Consider the following 21,038-nt stretch of genomic DNA (forward strand, 5'->3'; position numbering starts at 1 on the left):
GCTCTATCACATTCTATCTTATTGACTTATCAATCTACAATTTTTATTTTAATAATTAATTAACATGAAACTTTAAAAATTTGTCGGTGACAGAATGAAATTATTTGATCGTTTTAAATAACATTAATTAATTTATTATGTTTATGAAGTTTATATTGTGTTTATAAGTATTTTAATTTTAATAAGATTTCATTTTCATATAAGAATGATGTTAGCAACTTTTACCGAAACCTAACCTAAGAATGAATCATGTAAAATAAAATATAATTTGCCGATTTTTATGATTGATGAATAAATCCTCTACTGTCTAGTTAACCAATTACCAAACCAAAGTGAAAATTAAAAGTTCTTACTTTCTTTAATACCTATTTGTTGGATTGGCGAAAGCTCGTAAGTATGATTTAAGCATAGATATTTTAATAATTCATACACAGTAAATAAAATCGTAATTAATTCAGGTCATATCGAAGCTTTATGATTACCTATCAGTTGCAATGTATGTGCTAATGTATAACTATAAGTCTTTACTGTATAAATTAATCATACCTATATAAACATTTATTTTTATTAATCATGTTTATTGTACTTTATAATAATATAATATTTGGATAGATTAGACAGCTATAGGGTGAATGAAGTAACTATGTATTCTGTAAGTTCGCTTTCCGATACATTGTAATGCGTTAATGTCTGTTTTTTATATTTTATTCAAAGACATACTTTAATACTTACTTGGAAACGTTATTACTCAAAATTACAAACAGAATACACCATTGAATACTTTTGTTGGAATTAAAAAAAAAAAAAATCTTATCAATTATGAGTAGATAAGTATAAATATTTTACTGAGTTATAAAAGTTAAATAATATTAAATTATAATATGTTAGCGTTACTTAAACATAAACTGCATAAATCTTACCTACTGTATAATTTTTATTCTTTCATTTAACTGCTTGTACTTAACTAGCATAGAACTATATTATCAGATATATTATTATATCATAGTCCGTACTCCGTAATCACCACTTGAATTTATTTTAAAATTAAAAATAATCACATTATAAACCTGGTTATAACTACAGGTCACAAACAGTTATAAAATCATGATTAATATTAATTTTTACTTAGAGGAAAAAGAATATAAAATGTTTTATTTTAAAACCCAAATAAGAAACAACTAAGATACGAGATTCCTGTTGGCTGTATTATATCTTATATCTAACGTATAATTGATTATAAACTATGTTTCGTTCAATTTCTAGTATTACATTTTCTGTAATATTATATTATGGTTTTAATTCATTATATTTTTTAATAGATTTGACGAGTATGGCCGCACAACTGTTCAATCGAATTGGTCAATTAGGTCTTGGTCTAGCAGTAGCTGGCAGTGTAGCTAATACAGCATTATATAATGTTGATGGTGGTCATCGAGCTGTCATATTTGACAGATTTACAGGAATAAAGAACACCGTGGTTGGAGAAGGAACACATTTTTTGATTCCCTGGGTACAGAAGCCAATCATTTTTGATGTTCGATCACGTCCCAGGAATGTTCCAGTCATTACTGGTAGCAAAGATTTGCAAAACGTTAACATCACCCTCAGAATATTGTTCAGACCCCTTCCAGAGCAATTGCCCAAAATATACACCATCTTAGGTGTAGATTACGATGAACGTGTCTTACCTTCAATCACCACTGAGGTCTTAAAGGCTGTAGTGGCACAATTCGATGCTGGTGAACTTATCACCCAGAGAGAAAATGTTTCTCGTAAAGTAAATAAAAAAAATTCATGAATGCAATATTTTTGTTTATAAATTAAATAACTTATTTTAATTTAGGTTAGCGAAACTCTTATCGAACGTGCTGGACAGTTTGGTGTTGTATTAGATGATATTTCAATTACCCATTTAACATTCGGTAAGGAATTCACTCAAGCCGTAGAGTTGAAACAAGTGGCTCAACAAGATGCAGAAAGAGCCAGATTTTTGGTAGAAAAAGCAGAACAACAAAAGCAGGCTTCTATTATTTCTGCCCAAGGAGATTCGGAAGCTGCTTCAATGTTGGCAAAATCATTTGGAGATGCGGGTGAAGGTTTGGTAGAGTTGAGAAGAATTGAAGCTGCAGAGGATATAGCTTATCAACTATCTAGATCTAGACAAGTATCATATTTCCCCCCAGGACAAAACATTCTTCTTAACTTACCAACACAATAATTTCCAATAATGTATTTAGAAACTATTTAGACAGTTATGAATTTTTTTTTTTTCGTCACAGTGTAATATAAAATCCAACTATACATTAAATCTGTAATTTTTTTTTTATTATGAAATATGATTTTGTTGCAATAAAATCAGAGTTATATAGGAATGGGAACTTAAAAACCAGTTTTTTCTTATATTTTAGAAATACCAAAACAACTGCTTAAAGAGTCTAAATATTTTTTTTATTTATCTCAAAGCGAAAGGCTAAAAATATTTTGTTAGTGAAACAAGGCTATGTGTCATAAATTCATCAGAGTTGTCATCTTATATTTCATTTTTAAATTAAATAAATACAAAAAAAAAATACAGTTTTCTTTTTATATAAAATAAAAAATATTACACATTTCTTATTAAAAGTTATTAAAATTTGTTTTCTTTTATATATAATAATATAATTTATAATACAACTCTTAGAAATTAAAAACAAACAATTAAATAAGTTTTATAAACAAAAATTAAAAACAAAATCTTATGATCTATTTAATAAATTAGAAAAATTCATCTAGGGAAAGTAAACATATTTCTTCGATATTATTTTGTATGTAATGCTGTTGCTTTCTCTGAATAGACTAGAATAGGTTTTTTTGACGGCCAATGTCTGGTTTATAAATAAATAACCAAAAATAAATAAAATATATGTAGGGGAGTACATATACCATAATTTATTATTATATATTTTATTTCTTCCCCAAAAACTCGACCATCTGGTTGTATTGAGTCTCCTCTGTTAACATTTGAAGAGACTCCAAACAAGCCTTAAAGTATACCGTGTTAAAGCACGTAGATCTGTAAAAAAAAAAAAAAAAAAAATAATTAGTTAAGATCCTATTAGTAAATATAGTGGTAATATAAATAATTTATGATTAATGTTAGTTAATTATCAATAATAATGTTAAGGGTACAAAATACAAAAGTGGTAAAAACAGAGCAATTATTTTATGTTTAATAAAACAATGAAGAAATGTAAAAAAACAAACTGTATAACTTTCGCAAACAATATGAGATAAAGAAAAATTAAGATGGATTATGTCATGCAATCTATTCCCTAGCACCCCTTCGAAATAATTATAAAAAACCTGTTGATAATAATTAAAGTAAATATGCATTTCACGACCTCTTCTGTTTTATTATCGTATACATATATTATATTATTATTATATAATATTTTTTTGTCAATTCAGTCCACTGAACATTTATAATAATAATAAAGCTGGCTATGAAATCTCTATAGAATAATATAAGGTTACCGACTGACACATGCTATCCCGCAAACGGTTGAATTTGCTAAATATTTATATATGTTATAAATTGTTTTGTTATTCTAAACGTCAAAGTTCAGCGTTTCACATATTTCCACACGTCGTTGGTTTTTTCTATTAGTCCATTTCGATTGTGAAATATTAAACAAAAACTATAGAAACGATAACCATTTACTTATAAACCGACCTATTTAAGTAGGTAACTGAGAACACGTACATTTTAATAATCGCATTAATCATTACCACAGGGTTAGGATGTTGTTAAAAAAAATTTTAAATTTAAATTTATTGCTATAGATAATAATAAGCAAGATTATTTTAAATAAAACGAGTATGCAATGTAAACAAACTTAATGTAACAGTAATTTATAATTTTACCTACACATTTCCCAACATTTTGACATAGATACAACTTGTTGAAATATTTTAAATTTATGCCATAAAAAGTTTTATAAAATCTGAAAACGATAAATATTATTTTTCACGACGTATTTATGTAGGAAATCCATTATTATATTTTATCCTCCTTAAATATTACAAAACGTTTTACTTAAAAATATAATTAAATTGATATTAAAAGCATCGACGAGTGATGACCATCAATTTGATTTCATTATATAAATAAAATATCGAAGTAATTCAACTATATTTAAGAACAACGACATCCGAGCCCTTAATCGTATATTATGCCTAAGTACCCGTAGGAAAAGGATAGGATCGGTGGAGCGTAAAAATAATAAATAATAATAATATTAACAATGATAAACAAAAGAAAAAAAATACCTAAGCCCCAACCCCGACAGGATCAGCCCCGTGCAACTGTTTAATCCACTTCTGTATCTTTTCCACTTCATCCTCAAGCAGGAGCACGTCCAGACATCCTTTGAAAAAATCTGTCGTGAAGCAATTTTTCCTGCAAAACCAACTGTTTGTTAGGTATTTGTTGTCGTCTGACCATCGAGGGTGAGTGGATATTTTGGAGAGGGGGAATATTCGCGTGGATTAAAAAAAAAACAAAATTCAAAACATCCCGCACGCCAAATGACGCGATTGATGAAATGTATTCGAAAATATGAACGTTGGACGCAGTAAAATATTATATTATTATTGTTAAAATTATTTATCACTTGCGACAGTGACCTACGGCGAAGGACGACGTACTTTTCGGCATTATAGAGTCGTAGGGAAAAATGAGAAAAAACCAACTGACGGACGAGCCACCAGAAGTTAGCGACTGTATATAGTGTACGGTATACCAAAAATATTCTATGTATATTGTACGTATACGGCTATGGAATTCTAGTGGATTTCGGTTCGCGGATAATAACTATATTATGCTCAATTGCACTTTTTCGCACAGATGCTTGTTGAGTGCAAGACCAACAGTTGTCACTCCGAAATCGTGTCGATATATTATTTATTATACTAAGCGATACGATACGGGACCACGCAATATATTTTATAACAGGTATTAAAGGTATTTTGTTATTTATAGTATTAAATTGTGTTACGTATCATGATGTACTATTTCACGTGACATAACATATTTTAATTTACGGTTTGCGACGTCTGCCGAACAGACAGGTGGGAGTATTATAAATGTATAAAACAGAGAAAATATGCGATATCCGATCTCGGATAGAAAGGACCGTTTAGCGCGCTCAAACATATAATATTATATAACATAACGATAGTTTTTTGAGCATATACCGTCGACCGGAAGTGACTTAAAACTATGATAAAGAATGCACACGACGAGTGCACGTACAAGAGATGCGATGTCCGCTGATATTATCGGCTAGGTAGGTTTGTAATTATTATTAATTTTTTTAGACCAAACACATATTTGTTGTTTTAAAATGTATAACACAGTCCACAATAGTTATAATGTGAATTAAGTGGTTACATGTTTTATTGAGCGGAAAAAGACGATCGTTTTCTCATTATTATTTATATATAATCGTCGCGTTTTAACAGAAAAAATTCCAACGTTTGTACGTATAATTGAGTGTAGGTGAGATGCTTCGTGACCATTTAAATCGATGTAATTTATTATGATCGTTGTGCAAGTATACACATATATTATATAAAGTGAGCGTGTTATCGCGAAGTGCCACGGCATCGTGGATGTATTAATAGTTTGTTACGCGAATGAAAGTGGCGAACCAACTTCTTCGTAAAGGACAAGATAAAGAAAACGAGCGGACGACGTGGCGGCGCGTAATAAAACCGTGAGACGGGGATTTGTACAACAGTTATTTGGCGTGCGAGCGGTGTGGGCGGCGGGTCGAACGGAACGCGGCGACGATGGGGACGGGAGGGCGATGCGAACCTGCACAGTGAGTGGAGCTGCGGTTCCCGGAACAGGTTGTAACAGTCCTCGCACACCCTGTCCAGCCGGGCGAATATCGTCTTGTCGTACACGCCCTTGCACTGTATGTCGAAGAACGACCGTTTGCTGAGCGGGTGATCGATGCCCGACACCGACGGCGACGACGACCCGGCCGCGCCGCTGCTCGACATCATCCGGTGGTGGCCGCCCGAGTGGTGGTGCAGGTGGTGAGCGGCCGGCACGGCGACCACGGACACGGCCATTATCGCCATCAGCGTAGCGACCAGTACCAGTGCGGGTTCGTAGCCCATCACACTGTATTTCGACATCTGCACAAAACAAAACAAAATTCATATTAGACAAATTCCACAGACGTGTAAAAAAGGCATTTATATATTATTATATTGTGTTAGGTAAAAAAAAAGAGGTGTGGCCGCCGTGCAGGGCCGTCCGCCGGTCGTCAATATTGAATACGCGTGGACCGCGAGATCGGCGTCGAGAGAATCACTCAAAAACGGACATTTTTAATGGCCGTGGATGAGTTTCGGGTGAGCGATGGCCGACGGTATATATATATATTAGTGCGATAGCTTCGCATGACATCATTGGTCCCGCGGGAATACGTATATTTAACGAGAGAAAAATTCGTTACAGATTTTTATTTTATAAAATATATAAATACAGTAAAACCTCGATAAGACGGAATCGCTTGGGACCATGCAATTTTTCCGTGTTAACAGGATTTTCGTTTTGACGGGGTTCAAAAAAAAATGAAATTTGAAAAAAGCACCAAAGAAATTTTTCGTATTACCAAGGTTTCCGTTTTATCGAAGTTCCGTCTTATCGAGGTTTTACTGTAATATCATAATATTATATATTTATAGCTGCGCGATCTCGCTGCAAAAGTACAAAGCCCGTCGCCTTCCCAATATAACATCATTAAAACAAAATATTATTATTATTTTATATTATTATATAAAGTCTTATTTTATATTATTATATAAAGTCGAACGTGAATATTCTGCTCTGATAACACACACACACATACAGGACACCGTGTGATGACATATTACGCGTCGCCGAGTATATGTGTATTATAATAATCGTGCATTATTATGTATATGCAGTGCAAATAGCTACAACTTGCACAAATAACGAAATTTCTATGAATATATTACACTATCATTGCCAAATTTTTTTTCGTTGCGCAATTTTTCGCGTAAACGCTGTCTCGCCCGACGACGGAACCTCATCTACTACACACGCATACCTACATGATATTTGTATATGTATATATATAGCAGCACGCGACTTTATACAATATAAATATTTACTCGACCGCGAAACCCACAATATTGTGATGTTTATACGGCGCTGTATGGGCTGACGACGGTCATAATATCATATTATAAATATATTATTTCGTGTATTTTACGTATTATACAGACGCCGTAAACGATTTGAATTTTCCGTCATCTCTGCAGGTGACGCGCAGTGCACAATATACACCGTAAAATATATTACATAGATATTATATATTCCGTGAGATAGTTAGTATAATATATATACACTGTATATATAATTCATCGTGGCGACTTGGCATCACGACGGACTTACGGTGCCGCGGGCGATAATAATAAAATATTATTATAATTTTGTCACCGATACAATTATATAATATTATAAGTTTATAAACGGCATAATAACACATATTTAGGTATCTAACGATAAGTCGTTATAATATGTACCAGAGCGGCGGCGGCGGCGGTCCATATTGCCCACATAATATTATAACGTATGCACTTTATAAGAGTTTAGTGTGTTCGTAAGTGTGTATAATAAATATATATATATAGGTATAGGTATACAGAGTATTGTCGGACGAGGGAATAATAATTTATTGTTCTTACGCCAATGTCACCTCGGCAGAGCGGCGCACGCGTCATCGCCATGCATAATATATATAGATATATAGCGGAGATAGGTATACAACTGCATCACCGCCGCGCCATAATAAAACCTATATATATTATGTACCGCATACACATATCGCGTGCGTCGAGGTTTGCTGGGTTCCGCACTTGTACGCGCAAATAATAACGTAATTAAAATATAATGACAAACGTTTGCGTATATTTTTCGTTTTTAGCTTTCGCGTACGTTTAGGTAATATAATATATACGATTACAATATCGGGATCGAGGTCGCAAAACGATGAATTCTATACTTACTGCGATACACGAAACGGTATGTACAGACCGATCGACATAACCGCCCAACTCTTCCCGCAAAGTCCTACCCGTTTTATATATTGTATTTTACACGCGTATATATATTAAGCTCTCTCGATGACGATGACCCAACGTCATAATACTATTATAACTGTTATAATACATTATAATATTGTATTTCAATAATATTATAACATATTATATAATATATGCACCTTTGTAATTTTTTTGTTATTATTATTTTTTTAAAACGAATGATTTATAATATATGTTATCGCGATATCGCGTAAACGCGCAGATGCGTTTAATTCCGAGAAAAACTCGTTTGATAATTTATAATATTTTGTGCTCAGCTCAAATCCGTCGTCGAGACGACCGCCGCGGCGTTCAACCCATTTTCGTCGGTTCCATCGACTTGGCTGCGATGGTACGAGAACTGGGAATAGAAGGAGTGAAATGTTGACAATATTTATACCTATCGTTGAACTCGGTAAAATAGATACACGTAGTAGTAATATCGAAATGCGTTTACGATTTTAAATATAATTTTCATACATATACGAATCGGTTATAAACGATGTTAATCGTTTTATCTAATCGTTGTTAGTCGATTTATTCGCCAAACTAACATTGAGTAGCAGCATAGATACCTATATATACCTATATACGTATCATACACGAAACTAATTACATTTTTTGTATTAGGTGCCTATACACTAATGCATAGCATACCTATATATTATATAATAGGCGTTGTTTTCGCGTTCAGCGATTAAATAAAATATATCACACGGGTTAGATACTCCAACACGATAGGTGCGGTAAAGTATACATAAAATAACATACAGAAAAAAAGACGAAGATATACATATATATATATCACACGTTATATAGTTTTATAAATAAATGTATAATTTTCGATTGTGTATAATACATAAATCACGCGTGTTCTCCTTAAACGTTAATAATAATATACTTTGAAATTAATTTCGACTTGCGCCTATATATCGCTGTTTCTGTCAAAGCTGTTTGTTTCCATCCGAATAAATTGCGTTTATTACTCGCGTGTATTATTGGATTTATACGACTCGTAATAGTGTATAAATACTAGATACTTACATTTATTTTTCTACGAAACAAAATGTATTTAATAACAAGACAAACTGTGTAAGACGATAATTGATTGCGCGTTTATTTTGTGTGGTGTAATATAATGAATAATGACTATGTGAGAAAAAAAAAACTTGTGCTGGATCCAAGAAAAAAAATCGCATTACAATATTATATACTCAAAGATTCGGATGATAAATGCATGTGGAAGCTTTCTGTTTTCTTCTTTGGCGAGTGCAGCACACATGCAATAAAAGTTTAAGCCGGTCGCAAAATTCACTTACGACCTCGAATACCTCATTCGTACATTTAATGGCAATAAAAATTGCGCCGTTTCGCAAAAACGCAATTTAGACACGTGGATGCCCGTGTATATAGAAGTGTGTTTAATGTCTATGTCTATATATATATATAAACAGGTGCCTATAGCGTATACGACTAATGTAGATAGTATAAAATCGATTAAACGATTATGCGATCCGTGTCGTGCAATCAGTGGATGAGCGACCAAAGGAGTTGCGTGTTCATTTTATTATGGAATTTTCTTCGGGAGGCCCGCGAGGCACGGGAAAGAGACCTTGGACAGTTTGCAAACGATTAAAACCCGAATAAAAAAATGTTCAACCAGCTGATATACTTGTTACTATTATATAAGTCACCCGTATATACTTATTTATAATAATTATTTATATATAATATATATTATATAATAATATATTAATAATTACCCCCATATACTATATATATTATGCATCATAATTCATAATCGTATAGATAATAATATAAACCTAATAAAATATTATTTTTCAACAATCAGTGCACGTTGTTGTACCTAATACAATTGTCGTCGCATCGTCTAAACGGTAGGTGGCTGTGAGGAATCGATCCTCCTCCCCACTTAAGAACTCTGCAGTTCTATACACATTGTCGTAAGCCTTACAGAAAATCTAAAGAATATATAGGGAGCAGCGATGAAATACAAATTCTCATATTATTTATAGATATAATTATTGAAAATTTTCACCCCGTAAAAAATGCCTACACGTATAGGTCCTCATTATATACACATAGCTCACGAATAGCAACATATATCTATATTTATATATTATATATTACGTGCACGCGACGACGACTCGTGTCAGGAATAAGTCAGCGATCATAGCACATCACAATATAATGGGACCCCTGTTTTTTGCTCTGTCTCTGTCTCAATTGATATCGCCTCGGGAATCGGAGCCTTGACCTAGATCGGAAGACACACATTCCGGGGCAGGCACACGGGATCGGTCCACGGGAGATGAAAAACAAAAAAAAAAAAAAACACCGGAAAGGTCACCGACCCGGTCGACTCGTACAGGTATATATAGGTACCACGAAAGAATGGAATCGTGTCACGCTATATTGAAAATTGTTTGCATAACTACCCTCGACGGGCGTCGCTGCATTTAACATCACCGTCGGGCGCGGGCGCGACGACGATGAGACTGTTCGTACACATATTATAAAACGTCTCGGAAAGTCTCGTGTGAAATGATAGAACTACTTGTATACTTATATAGGCATTTATCGCGTGATTTGTAAATTATATTATTATTATTATTATTATTATTCTTATTCTTATAGTGCGATGCGATAAGCGTATAGTATACAGTTTGCGAGCGGAAACCGACGATGCACAATGATTATACCTAATATAATAATATATAGTATTGTGTACACATGTGGAACGGCCGAAAGTGTGAGTAATACGCGACGTTACTATATATTATTATTATTATCAATTATAAGCTCTTTATACACACTAAGGCACGGCGCACACACGTACACTGTTATATCTCTACACAGATTGATAACCCGGACCAATACTTCAAAGGTTTGTTCCAACGGACTGCCGAAAACTGCCTACTCGCGCGCTATCGAAATTGCATATGCGAAATAATAGTAATAAAATCGTATAATGGTTCACTAATTACTCGGCGTCATACGCAATTTGCGCAGTATTAAAATATAATTAGACATATTATATTGACCCTTTGAGTTCGCTAAAGAAATTATAATATCAATGTTCTCGGGCATCGCGTTCAATAATAATAATAATAATAATTTACCAAACTTATATCAATATTATCGTTAATATTTAAACGGTATTATATTATATAAGTTTAATTATACAGAAATAACGGAATAATAAATGTATTTATGTATCATCATAAAAAGTTCATTTTAACTCTGCGCATGTGTCGCTGGGGCGAAACGAAGACTATAATATAGTCATATAATTATATAGTCGTCTAAATGGAGAATAATAGATAGGTCTCGTCTAAAAACATGTTTAGTATAGGCATCTCAGTATCTGCATATACACTATCTGAGATCTTCATTTCATACCGATTGAAAATCGTCATCGGATCGCGTCTTCCCCGCGGAGATATTTTTCACGAATATTTTTTCCTTTTTTATTTTATATACGTCTGTATACTATGTTTTTTTGTTTGGCACAAACGCTGCGCATCTCATGCAGTCCGTGAAAACGTGACACGATTCGTTTGACGTCAGAAAAAAAAATTAAAACCGACGTATTTCTGCAAGAAGAACCTTTGGCCAAAACCACTCTTTTCGCACGACCGTGACATCCGACGGCCATAATTGCGTGTGTGATGATAACGTTACAGCTTTCGTAATAGACGTGAACAAGAGAACTGGACAGTTATTATTATTATTATTATTGCCGAACAGATTTCTCGAAAGTCGTGTATAATAAATAATGTCGCTATTCCTAGACACGCGTATGTCTTTCTATTAATTCGGCTATTTGTTTCTAGATGTCGGCCGTGCGAAGTTTAGACACCGAAAGTCTATATTTTCATTTCAACACAGAATTAATTAAAAATCGCTCCGAGCCGCCGACAGAAATAACTGTAAAACCGTATTAGTTAGCTTAGTACGAATGTACGACGATATCGCATTTGTTTCTTAAAATAATGTAAACCAATGTATACATATACACAATTTAGAGATATATGTATACTGTCGTCATCTGCATGTATATAATATCTGGATGGGAGGTAGGGGAGTTGAATTGAGATAACTTTTATAAATTTTGACACACGGGCTCATAAAATAATTGGAATGTTAATTCTGCAGAATAAGTCGATGATAACATCACGAATATCGAACTTTCAAAATTCTCCGCACTATTTGTATTTTATCATTGATTGCTAGTCTATTTTATTATACTATTTTTAAAATATTTTTTTTTATCAAATCGTTTGTAATATATTACAACAATTATTGCTAAATTAATATAATGCTGTCTACACTCTACATAATCTATTTATTCTGGTTTATATTAACATTAACTTATATGTGTTTGTGTGTTTATAAAACGCGACTGCAGAAATATTAATGCGTATACTAAACGAAAAAAAATACATAGGATCTTAAGAAAATGTCTGTAAATTTTCTTTGTTTTATCGCCAAAACGGATTTTAACGTTAAATTTAAGTGGGTCGTTCAACTGTGCAAAAATAAAAGTGTACGCGCAATGGTGGCAGATTCAGTTTTAACACTATTGAATATCATCGTAATTATCTATTTATTATATATAATATAATGCTGTAAATTTTACTTAGCGCTTTAGATTTCTATAAAAACTGAGAGTAATTTATTTGGCTGATTTATGCATATGAGATTTTTCTATGGATATAAAATAAAACGACTAATATGTTAAGATATACTATAGTGTAGTGTAACGACAATAATAAACAGTCCATTGTATACCCAATGTCTCAGAAAAATGTTCAAATAGCAGCTAGACATGTATGTGGAAGTTTCACTTCGAGTCGTTTTATAGGTACACTACGCAAGGAAATTAAAAATATATATATATAATATATATCCATTTAATGCACGTACTTATATATGCGATCATTACACTTATTTTGAAAACGCTGTAGTCCTTTAGATATATATATATGTATTTATATAATTTAAAAATCATGAGTCACATAGAATTAAACAAACTAAAGTGTAAAATCATTCAACGACTTTAGCTGCGCAATCAGGTAGCGGCACACTGCAGCAGTGCATAAATCAAGACACCATACTAGAGAATTAATCATCCTTCATACAGTGTACACGCGTGTCACGTAGTTATAGGTACCAAACTACCAACAGACTACAGCGAATAAATCCTACTCAAAACAATGGTAAAGTACACTAATATATATTTAATATTTTGTAAGTGGACAAGAAAAGTGGATAAAAATCCCCTTGTTTCGCCTAAGAGCTGATGAAGAACTACACGTAGCACGCATCACGAAATAAGTTGGGGGCAAAGCAAGAAAAAAAAATGTAATCGCTTCGATACATTTTCGAAAATAACTGACTGTTGGCAATAACGTACGCCCATGTGATGGCCATTAGTAGTGTGTCATATATTTTATTATAGGATTAGCAATAAATAAGTAATCGGATTATGATATACAAGTTTGTACAACGCGTAAGTGTTTGAAAGAATTATATGCTGCACATCATTCGGTAATCGCGGAAAATTGCTATAATTTGAACACAAACCTAATAATAACATATAATTGTCACGCGTTCAATTTCACGTGTCCAAGGTATGGTTTGTGAGCGATATATGTGATTTTAATCTATTTCTTATCAGCCACGTGGACGTATACGTCATAATATGATGGTGTGATACCAGCACGAAAGCGTCCAATTCGAATATTTAAAATGTGTGGTAATATTATTATTGTCGTTGTCGAGTCGATAAAATTGAAAAGGAAATTGTTCGCGCAAGTGTTGACATGAAAAACCTCCGTCTAAACACTGGTGCTGCAGAAGGTTCTGTAATTATCTTTAAAAATTATAAAATATATGCAGATATATTAAATGTTCAAGAGACGATCGAACAAACAAACTACCTACCATCGCGTGCTTGTGAAAATCAATTATAAAATACATTAGTCTATTAGACTAAAGTAGGTGCACGTTCATTAATATATGGTATAATTCTACCGATAATATCATACATAACATGCTGCAGGGTGGGTCATATCGTGTTTTCTAGATTTGCCACTCATGAAAAATCTGCAAAAAAATGAGTTAACGAAGCCATGGCCCGCTATGTATATATAATATAATAGTGTATATTATATACACTCTGGTTAAAATATATAATGTATAACAATATAGGCAAAATCGTTTGTAAATGCGTCGCGGTGTGGTGCGGTTATAAACTTATAATTACGTGAAATACCAATGGTTAAAAAATTCTTCGATAAGAACAGATAAGCGTCGAAAAAAAATATATAGAAAAATAAAAACAATATTGGAATGGGGCAAGTGTTATTAAACCTATGCATGTGTAATGATGGCGTTCGTGTACGTGCCTAACGCGCGATATATAAACGCATAAGTGTGTGTCGTATACCTCTATATAGTATATACATATATAGTGTATTGTACTGTGTACAGAGTGATTCACCAAGTATATTTACATGAGGTTACCCTCATATTTTTTCTATAACAATGAAGGATTTAATTTGCATCCTAAGTCCTAAGTATAATTGAAAATCCAAAAAATCAGGTATTGAATGATTACATTATTGAAAAAAGGGGGTGCGAGCATTCTTAAAGAAGATTTGGAAATTAAATTTAGTATATTTATTGGTATAATATTTATTATTATATGTATTTGAATTGTACCTGTGCCAATTTATCTGTGGACTTGCAATTCAGGGGAAAGGGGTGGTAAATCGTTAAAAATTGGTTCTTCATTCTCGAATCAAACTTGGAAAAGTTCCGTTTTCCGACATCTCAAAACCAAAACGGATTGGCGTTACATCGCGGTCGGAGTTTATTATTAATATTTATTAATTATTATTTTTATTATAATCACGGGACAGAGGACGTTAGCAAATTCGTCTGCGTTGGCCGCGAAACGGTCAAGCACGCGTTTAACGTTTATTTGTGGACAGACTTCAGAAGGCGACGATTGCGGAGGACACGTACGGTTGACCGTCAGAAACCGTCTGGAAACGTTCGCAGACGTCCTGCCCGCGTGGACACGCTAAACGATTTACGGCTGCGACGTAGACGGATAAATCGTACTTGCAGCTGCAGCACAACATAATATATTACTCAAATAATTTTACGCGAAAATATGATTAAGAAATGAGTTATGAGTAGGACAAAAAACGACCGATAAATCGGGTGGCGTCTTGGCGATCGAGCTTACTGAGAATAATATAAATGACCTGTACGGCTGCACGAGAGTGATCTGTTGCACACACGTGCTCGGCTTCCACTTCGAATTCTAATCAGTTTCGGCGCGTGAAAGAAAAATGGACTCCCGTGGATCTTCAGTAAACATTTTCCAGTAATATTTCTAATCATAAGCATTCCTTTGGCCTTTGGGTGTATTTGTTTCACGAAATCGTCGCCGAAAAGCTATTATTGTGTATAAATCGATTACATTTTCTTACGATTGTTATTGTAAAAGCGATTAGGTACTTACATTTATTTTTAAATTTACGAACCGGAAAACGAGTTGGAAAAAAAAAAGAAAAACGTATTATATGAATGTAAAAGTTATTTGTAAGTTTAAATTGATTAGTACAGTTACACTTGCAACTTAGGTACTACCTACACGTCTTATTAGTTATTAACATTGAATTACATCATAATAAATGTCAATAGTATAAAAAGCAAACACTTTTAATCACTAAATAATCGGACGAAAATAGACGCTTATCATACAGGTACTATTTATTTTAGCCGTCTATAATGCTATTTATCGTTGTGATTATTACAATAATTTGTCAATAGCGGCGGACCGTGAGAAAAAAAAAACGAAAGTCGTCGGTGACGCCATTAATCGCAATATCACCGCCGCCGGTCACGGTGATCGACATACGACGATCGTTGGATATTTGAATAGAATCGACTCAGCATTTTACGCTTTTTGAAAAAAAATTAAGACGATTCTATATTTAGCACATCGACAGCAGAACCTCGCGAATTTTAACAGCCGTGTGCATAGCATACGCGCGTATATATTATTATATTTACTGTGTTTTTTCTTTCTTTCGGTTTCGTTATGACGTACGTCGCACGAGGGTATATATCAATACACGAATTATTGTTGCCGTACATATAATGTTATTATTATGCGTATTCATTTTCCGCCTACTCGGACGCCGCCAAACACAGACCTAAATACGACGGCGGTGGCCAATTAGCCGTTCGCTAAGAGAATATTACGCGCAATTTCCTCGGGCCATATGTGCATACTTGGTATATATATATATGTATAACACATTACATGGCTAATAAAACGAAAAATAAATAAATAAAAACGACGTTTCTATTTTTAAAACACGCGCCGCCTCCGCAACCGGTTTTGCACCATTGATTTATGCGGTCGATGATGACGATAATAATAATAATTATAATCATACATTTCTTCATTTATACGGGCACGCACATACACATACACACAACTACTACACCGGCCACCGGCCCTTGTCCTGTCTTGTCTTGTCGTCGACAGAGCAGACGGTTTCCCACGACGGCAGCAGCAGCAGTTGTAGTATAGATTGTCTCTTCGGGACAATATAATAATATTATACACACGCGGTAGGTACAACAAACGATAACCTTATACGGCGTATTAATTGACTGAGCGAGCGAGCGAGAGAGAGAGAGTGAGTGAGAGACAGAGATAGAGTGAGAGAGAGAGACAGAGAGAGAGAGAGAAAGATACAGAGAGGGATAAAAAAAATTCTACCGAAGGCATGGGTAAGTCTGGAAAAACTTAATGGAGAAAAAAAAACACAACTCGAACCCGAGACCGACCGCGTTTATTTCATATTATTATATTATGTATGTTATTTGTATTTTATATTCAAGGCGGTCCCTCGGCCGCTTAAAAACGGAAATTAACTATAAAGAAAAATAAAACACGGGCACCCAAACCAGCGGCAAAGACGGCGGCGGGGTCGCCCGCTAAATAGAAAAGAATTCAACGCACCGCCGCCGCCGCCGCCACTTGCCCAACGGCTATTTCAGAACATCCAATACACACAATGGTTATTTTAGATTTATTTTATTTTTATATTGCCTGTTGTATTACTTGTATTATATACGCACCTATACACACGAAATGTAACCGATTAGTTCGCCACCGCCGGTGTGTATACAACGTGCTCGTCGTATACGTTCGTTCGTTCGCGCGTTTCCGTTTACGTTTAACGACGTTGTGATGAACGGTCGTGAGGCATCATTATTTCCGTCGGAAAATCGCGACGAATCGCGGCGACCGACCCCGTTCGGACGACGGTAAACACGGAGGCGTGCGCGGCGCATCGCCCCGGATGAGACGCGGCTACAAAACGTAAACCAATCCCGTCGACGAAAAACACAATAATATGTTATGTGAAATTTAATGTAATATATTTTCACTATAATATAGTGTTTTTTACACACCATAGTAAATATAAAAAATACAATACGACGACCGCGTTTTTATTTCCATTTTGCAATTATATTTTCGATAAATAGTTTTTTAAAACTGTACCTACGCTACGCGATTATATTTCTGCACTATGTAAATTAATACATATATATTATTTTTTTCAATTTATACTTGAACACCGTCGCATCCGGTATCAAATATGAAATTCGTCTTTCTTTTTTCGTCTTTGGCATTGCACCGGTCAATGGTTATCAGTTATCACTTATCAGTCCTCACACATTATTATTATTATTATTTTAAGCATTATAATGGATTTATTACGCATCGGTATGAATAATAATAAATCAGTAGGTAATTTATAATTTTAATTTGACTACAATATTATTATTTAGATTAACAATCATAACATAATTTATCGGTTTATTTAATAAATTATATTTTTATTGAATGATTACCGCGACATTTTACCTACTACAGACACATTATTTTTCAGCCATGTTAAAACGTAAATCAATTATGTTTATAAAACAATAAATAATCTTAATCATAATAATAAATTATACAATATTATTGACCGAAAATAGGAATCTGCGACGATTAAAAACTTGAATAAACTGACCTTTCAACTTTCAGTGAAAGTGATACCAAAATACATAATGTTTATAAGTGAACTAGCTGTACAATGTTCATATTTCTCAATACTGCAATTATTTCTGTGATTGTATTTGTATCAATTTAGTATTTCGAGATTAATCTAGATTATTTTTAAGAAAGGTGACGCTTTGATAGATTATAAATCAATTTGGATTAAACATAAATTCGGACAACCCATATGTGATGATATCGATAAGATATTGTATTTTACGATAATTAAAAAACACAGCATTGTACAAACCTAAAAACGTTTGAATTATTAAAAACCGTGTAATTATGGACTTATGGTACGTAATAATAATATGTTGACGTACAGATCGAGTATAAAAACGTACATAAAATATTGTTTTTTGTACATTATGTATTTATATTTATAATATATTGTGTAATAGCTAATAAATAATGATATCGTTACGGATATCGAGATAACCGAAATGCGTCAAATTATATCTAAAAGCCTTTCCTACCTATGTACAACGCGTCGAGTGACACGTGCGAATCGAAAATGTCTTGGTTAACCTGTTGCACTATCGTCGAACACGGTATGATAATAATATCTGTTGACTGTTGCAATTAACGTACTACGCGCGGGCGATACAATTAGAGTTTATACACATGTTATTAATACAATAAGTACGCTTACCGCGATATATCCGACGACGAACACTCGAGATCTCATAATAATAAATCATGTTGATAAAGCGGTATATTATAAGGACTTTCGACTAATCTATATATGTACACTCGAGTTATCGTTGTAAATTTTTGTGCCATTTGTCAACCCGCGAAACGCCTATAATAAGACACGCACGGTGCACGCGATTTATCATAAAAGTAATCTCGTAATATTTATAACAAGAGACGCGGCGAAATCGATCGGAAACCCGAGTCGTGGGCAAGTTCAGACGGAAAAAAATACCAACAATACGACTAGACCTAACTCGTCTACGCGCACACGGGGGGGAGGGGGGTGGTTGGCGGTGGGCGCAAAACGAGTACATATAGACACCTGTACGGTGGTGGCGTGTGCAGGGGGGACGTTTGTATCGGACGGTCGTAGACGCGATGACGACGGCGACGACACTAACCTAGGGCACGCGGTGACGACTGGCCCGCTGGCGAACGGGCGGCGGCGGGGCGTGAGGGACGGACAACGACCTACGGTACTTACTGCGTTACGAGAAACAACGGCCGTGGCTGAGGTGGCTGATCGGGCGATGCTGCCCGTTTGCGACGGCGTTGCGGCGGCTGTCTGGCGGTGGCCCGGAGGACCTCCGGCTTCGGCTGCGGCGTCGGCGGCGGTTAACCGACAGGGACGACGGCGAAACGCGTCCGGTCGCGGTATAATACTATAATATGCTGTGTTAAAAACAGAACCGTCCGAGGGTGCAACGGTAGCGCACTGGGCCCGGTTCAGGTTTTCGAGTGGTTGAGCACGAATATGTATTCGACGAAACTGTCTCCCGACGGTTTGTACGCCGGTATCATCTTAGTGGCGCGGAGACCATATTTCCTCTCGCACCGTGCAAAAAACGAACTCGGTACCGATCTGTCCCGCGTACGACGAGGTACGTCCGGATCAGGCGGGCGGGCCGCGGAGGAGACACACAACAAAAACAAAACCCGCGCACTGAATGAAGCGGCGACTCGGGGATGATGGAGGGTAGAAGAAAGTCACGAAAAAAAAAACCCGACGGGGTTCGGAAAAAAATTCCGAAAACGTAAAAAATTTTTTGAAAAAAAAAAATATATTAAAACGACACTCGTCGAGCGGACGACTTTAAATATAGCGCGGTGTATTTAATATATTACAATATCACAACAATCGTATACGTATCGAGCAATATATGCGTGTGTGTTTGTGTGTGTGTTTAATTGACGGCGACTCGTTTTAAACTAAGAACGAGACTGACGAGCGTTGCACGTTTATGCGCCAAACTGCGATCCACTACTCCATCGCGGCGAGTCGCCGCCGGACACGGTTCCCTCTCTCTGAGCGCCGGTCGCTTGGCTCCGTTCCACCGCCACAGCCGCCGCCACCGTGTGTACATCGCCGTGTGTACGTCAGCTCGTGGGCACTGTTCACACACACACACACACACACATACACACACACATGCACATACTCGCGTAAAAATTTCATTACTCTTGAGCTCCCGCGTGTGTACGTAAGATTTTTATTATATTTTAAACGACCGCGATTCGCGTGCTCGTCATCGTCATCGGCCGCGCCGGCCAGTCTCCCGGTCGTGTCGGCCCGCCGCCGCCACCGCCGCCGCCTACCCCTCTCGCTACACCACGACGACGACGACGACGCTTGCGGTGATGTATCCGTCGACCTCACCCCTTCTAATTTCGATTTTTATTTTTGTCGACTTATCGCGCGATAAACGATCGACCATGTTGTTAAAATACAGTTGACGAGGGGGAAATAATGTTGGTAACCACTATATTATATACCCAGGTAGTAAGAATATCACGTTGTACCTACTTTTGGACTTTTGTTCCGATATTGTATAACAGAGTACTTGCGCGATTTTCACGTCAGACGAGTTCGTGATCACGTAATGACAGTTTGACGTCGATAAATAATAATTACACAACGGAAATAAAATATATAGTCTTCAATAAACTGAACGGCGTTAAAAAATCTTATTTTCATTTTAATCGTTAAACAAATGGAATCGACATAACTGCAATG

General features: G+C 35.2%; 2 protein-coding genes across 4 annotated transcripts; one reads left to right on the forward strand and one right to left on the reverse strand.

Moving 5' to 3' along the window:
* The first annotated feature begins 229 nt into the window (after nucleotides 1–229).
* Nucleotides 230–2,372, forward strand: LOC132930142 (prohibitin 1). The gene is made up of 3 exons (XM_060995834.1): nucleotides 230–390; nucleotides 1,320–1,777; nucleotides 1,844–2,372. The coding sequence occupies exons 2-3, from the start codon at nucleotides 1,331–1,333 to the stop codon at nucleotides 2,216–2,218; spliced, it is 822 nt and encodes a 273-aa protein (XP_060851817.1). The 5' UTR covers nucleotides 230–390; nucleotides 1,320–1,330; the 3' UTR covers nucleotides 2,219–2,372.
* Nucleotides 2,373–2,501: 129 nt separating this feature from the next.
* Nucleotides 2,502–20,285, reverse strand: LOC132930143 (ion transport peptide-like). Of its 3 annotated transcripts, none has more exons than XM_060995838.1 (4): nucleotides 19,509–20,285; nucleotides 5,858–6,186; nucleotides 4,309–4,438; nucleotides 2,502–3,052 (listed from the first exon to the last, which is right to left on the reverse strand). In XM_060995838.1, the coding sequence occupies exons 2-3, from the start codon at nucleotides 6,184–6,186 to the stop codon at nucleotides 4,309–4,311; spliced, it is 459 nt and encodes a 152-aa protein (XP_060851821.1). In that variant the 5' UTR covers nucleotides 19,509–20,285; the 3' UTR covers nucleotides 2,502–3,052. The 3 variants fall into 3 exon arrangements, with proteins under 3 accessions (XP_060851821.1, XP_060851818.1, XP_060851819.1); XM_060995835.1 differs by lacking the exon at nucleotides 19,509–20,285 and adding an exon at nucleotides 18,981–19,031; XM_060995836.1 differs by lacking the exons at nucleotides 4,309–4,438; nucleotides 19,509–20,285 and adding an exon at nucleotides 18,981–19,031.
* Between the last annotated feature and the right edge of the window lie 753 nt (nucleotides 20,286–21,038).

Source organism: Rhopalosiphum padi, chromosome 4 (genome assembly GCF_020882245.1).
Source record: "Rhopalosiphum padi isolate XX-2018 chromosome 4, ASM2088224v1, whole genome shotgun sequence".
NCBI lineage: Eukaryota > Metazoa > Arthropoda > Insecta > Hemiptera > Aphididae > Rhopalosiphum > Rhopalosiphum padi.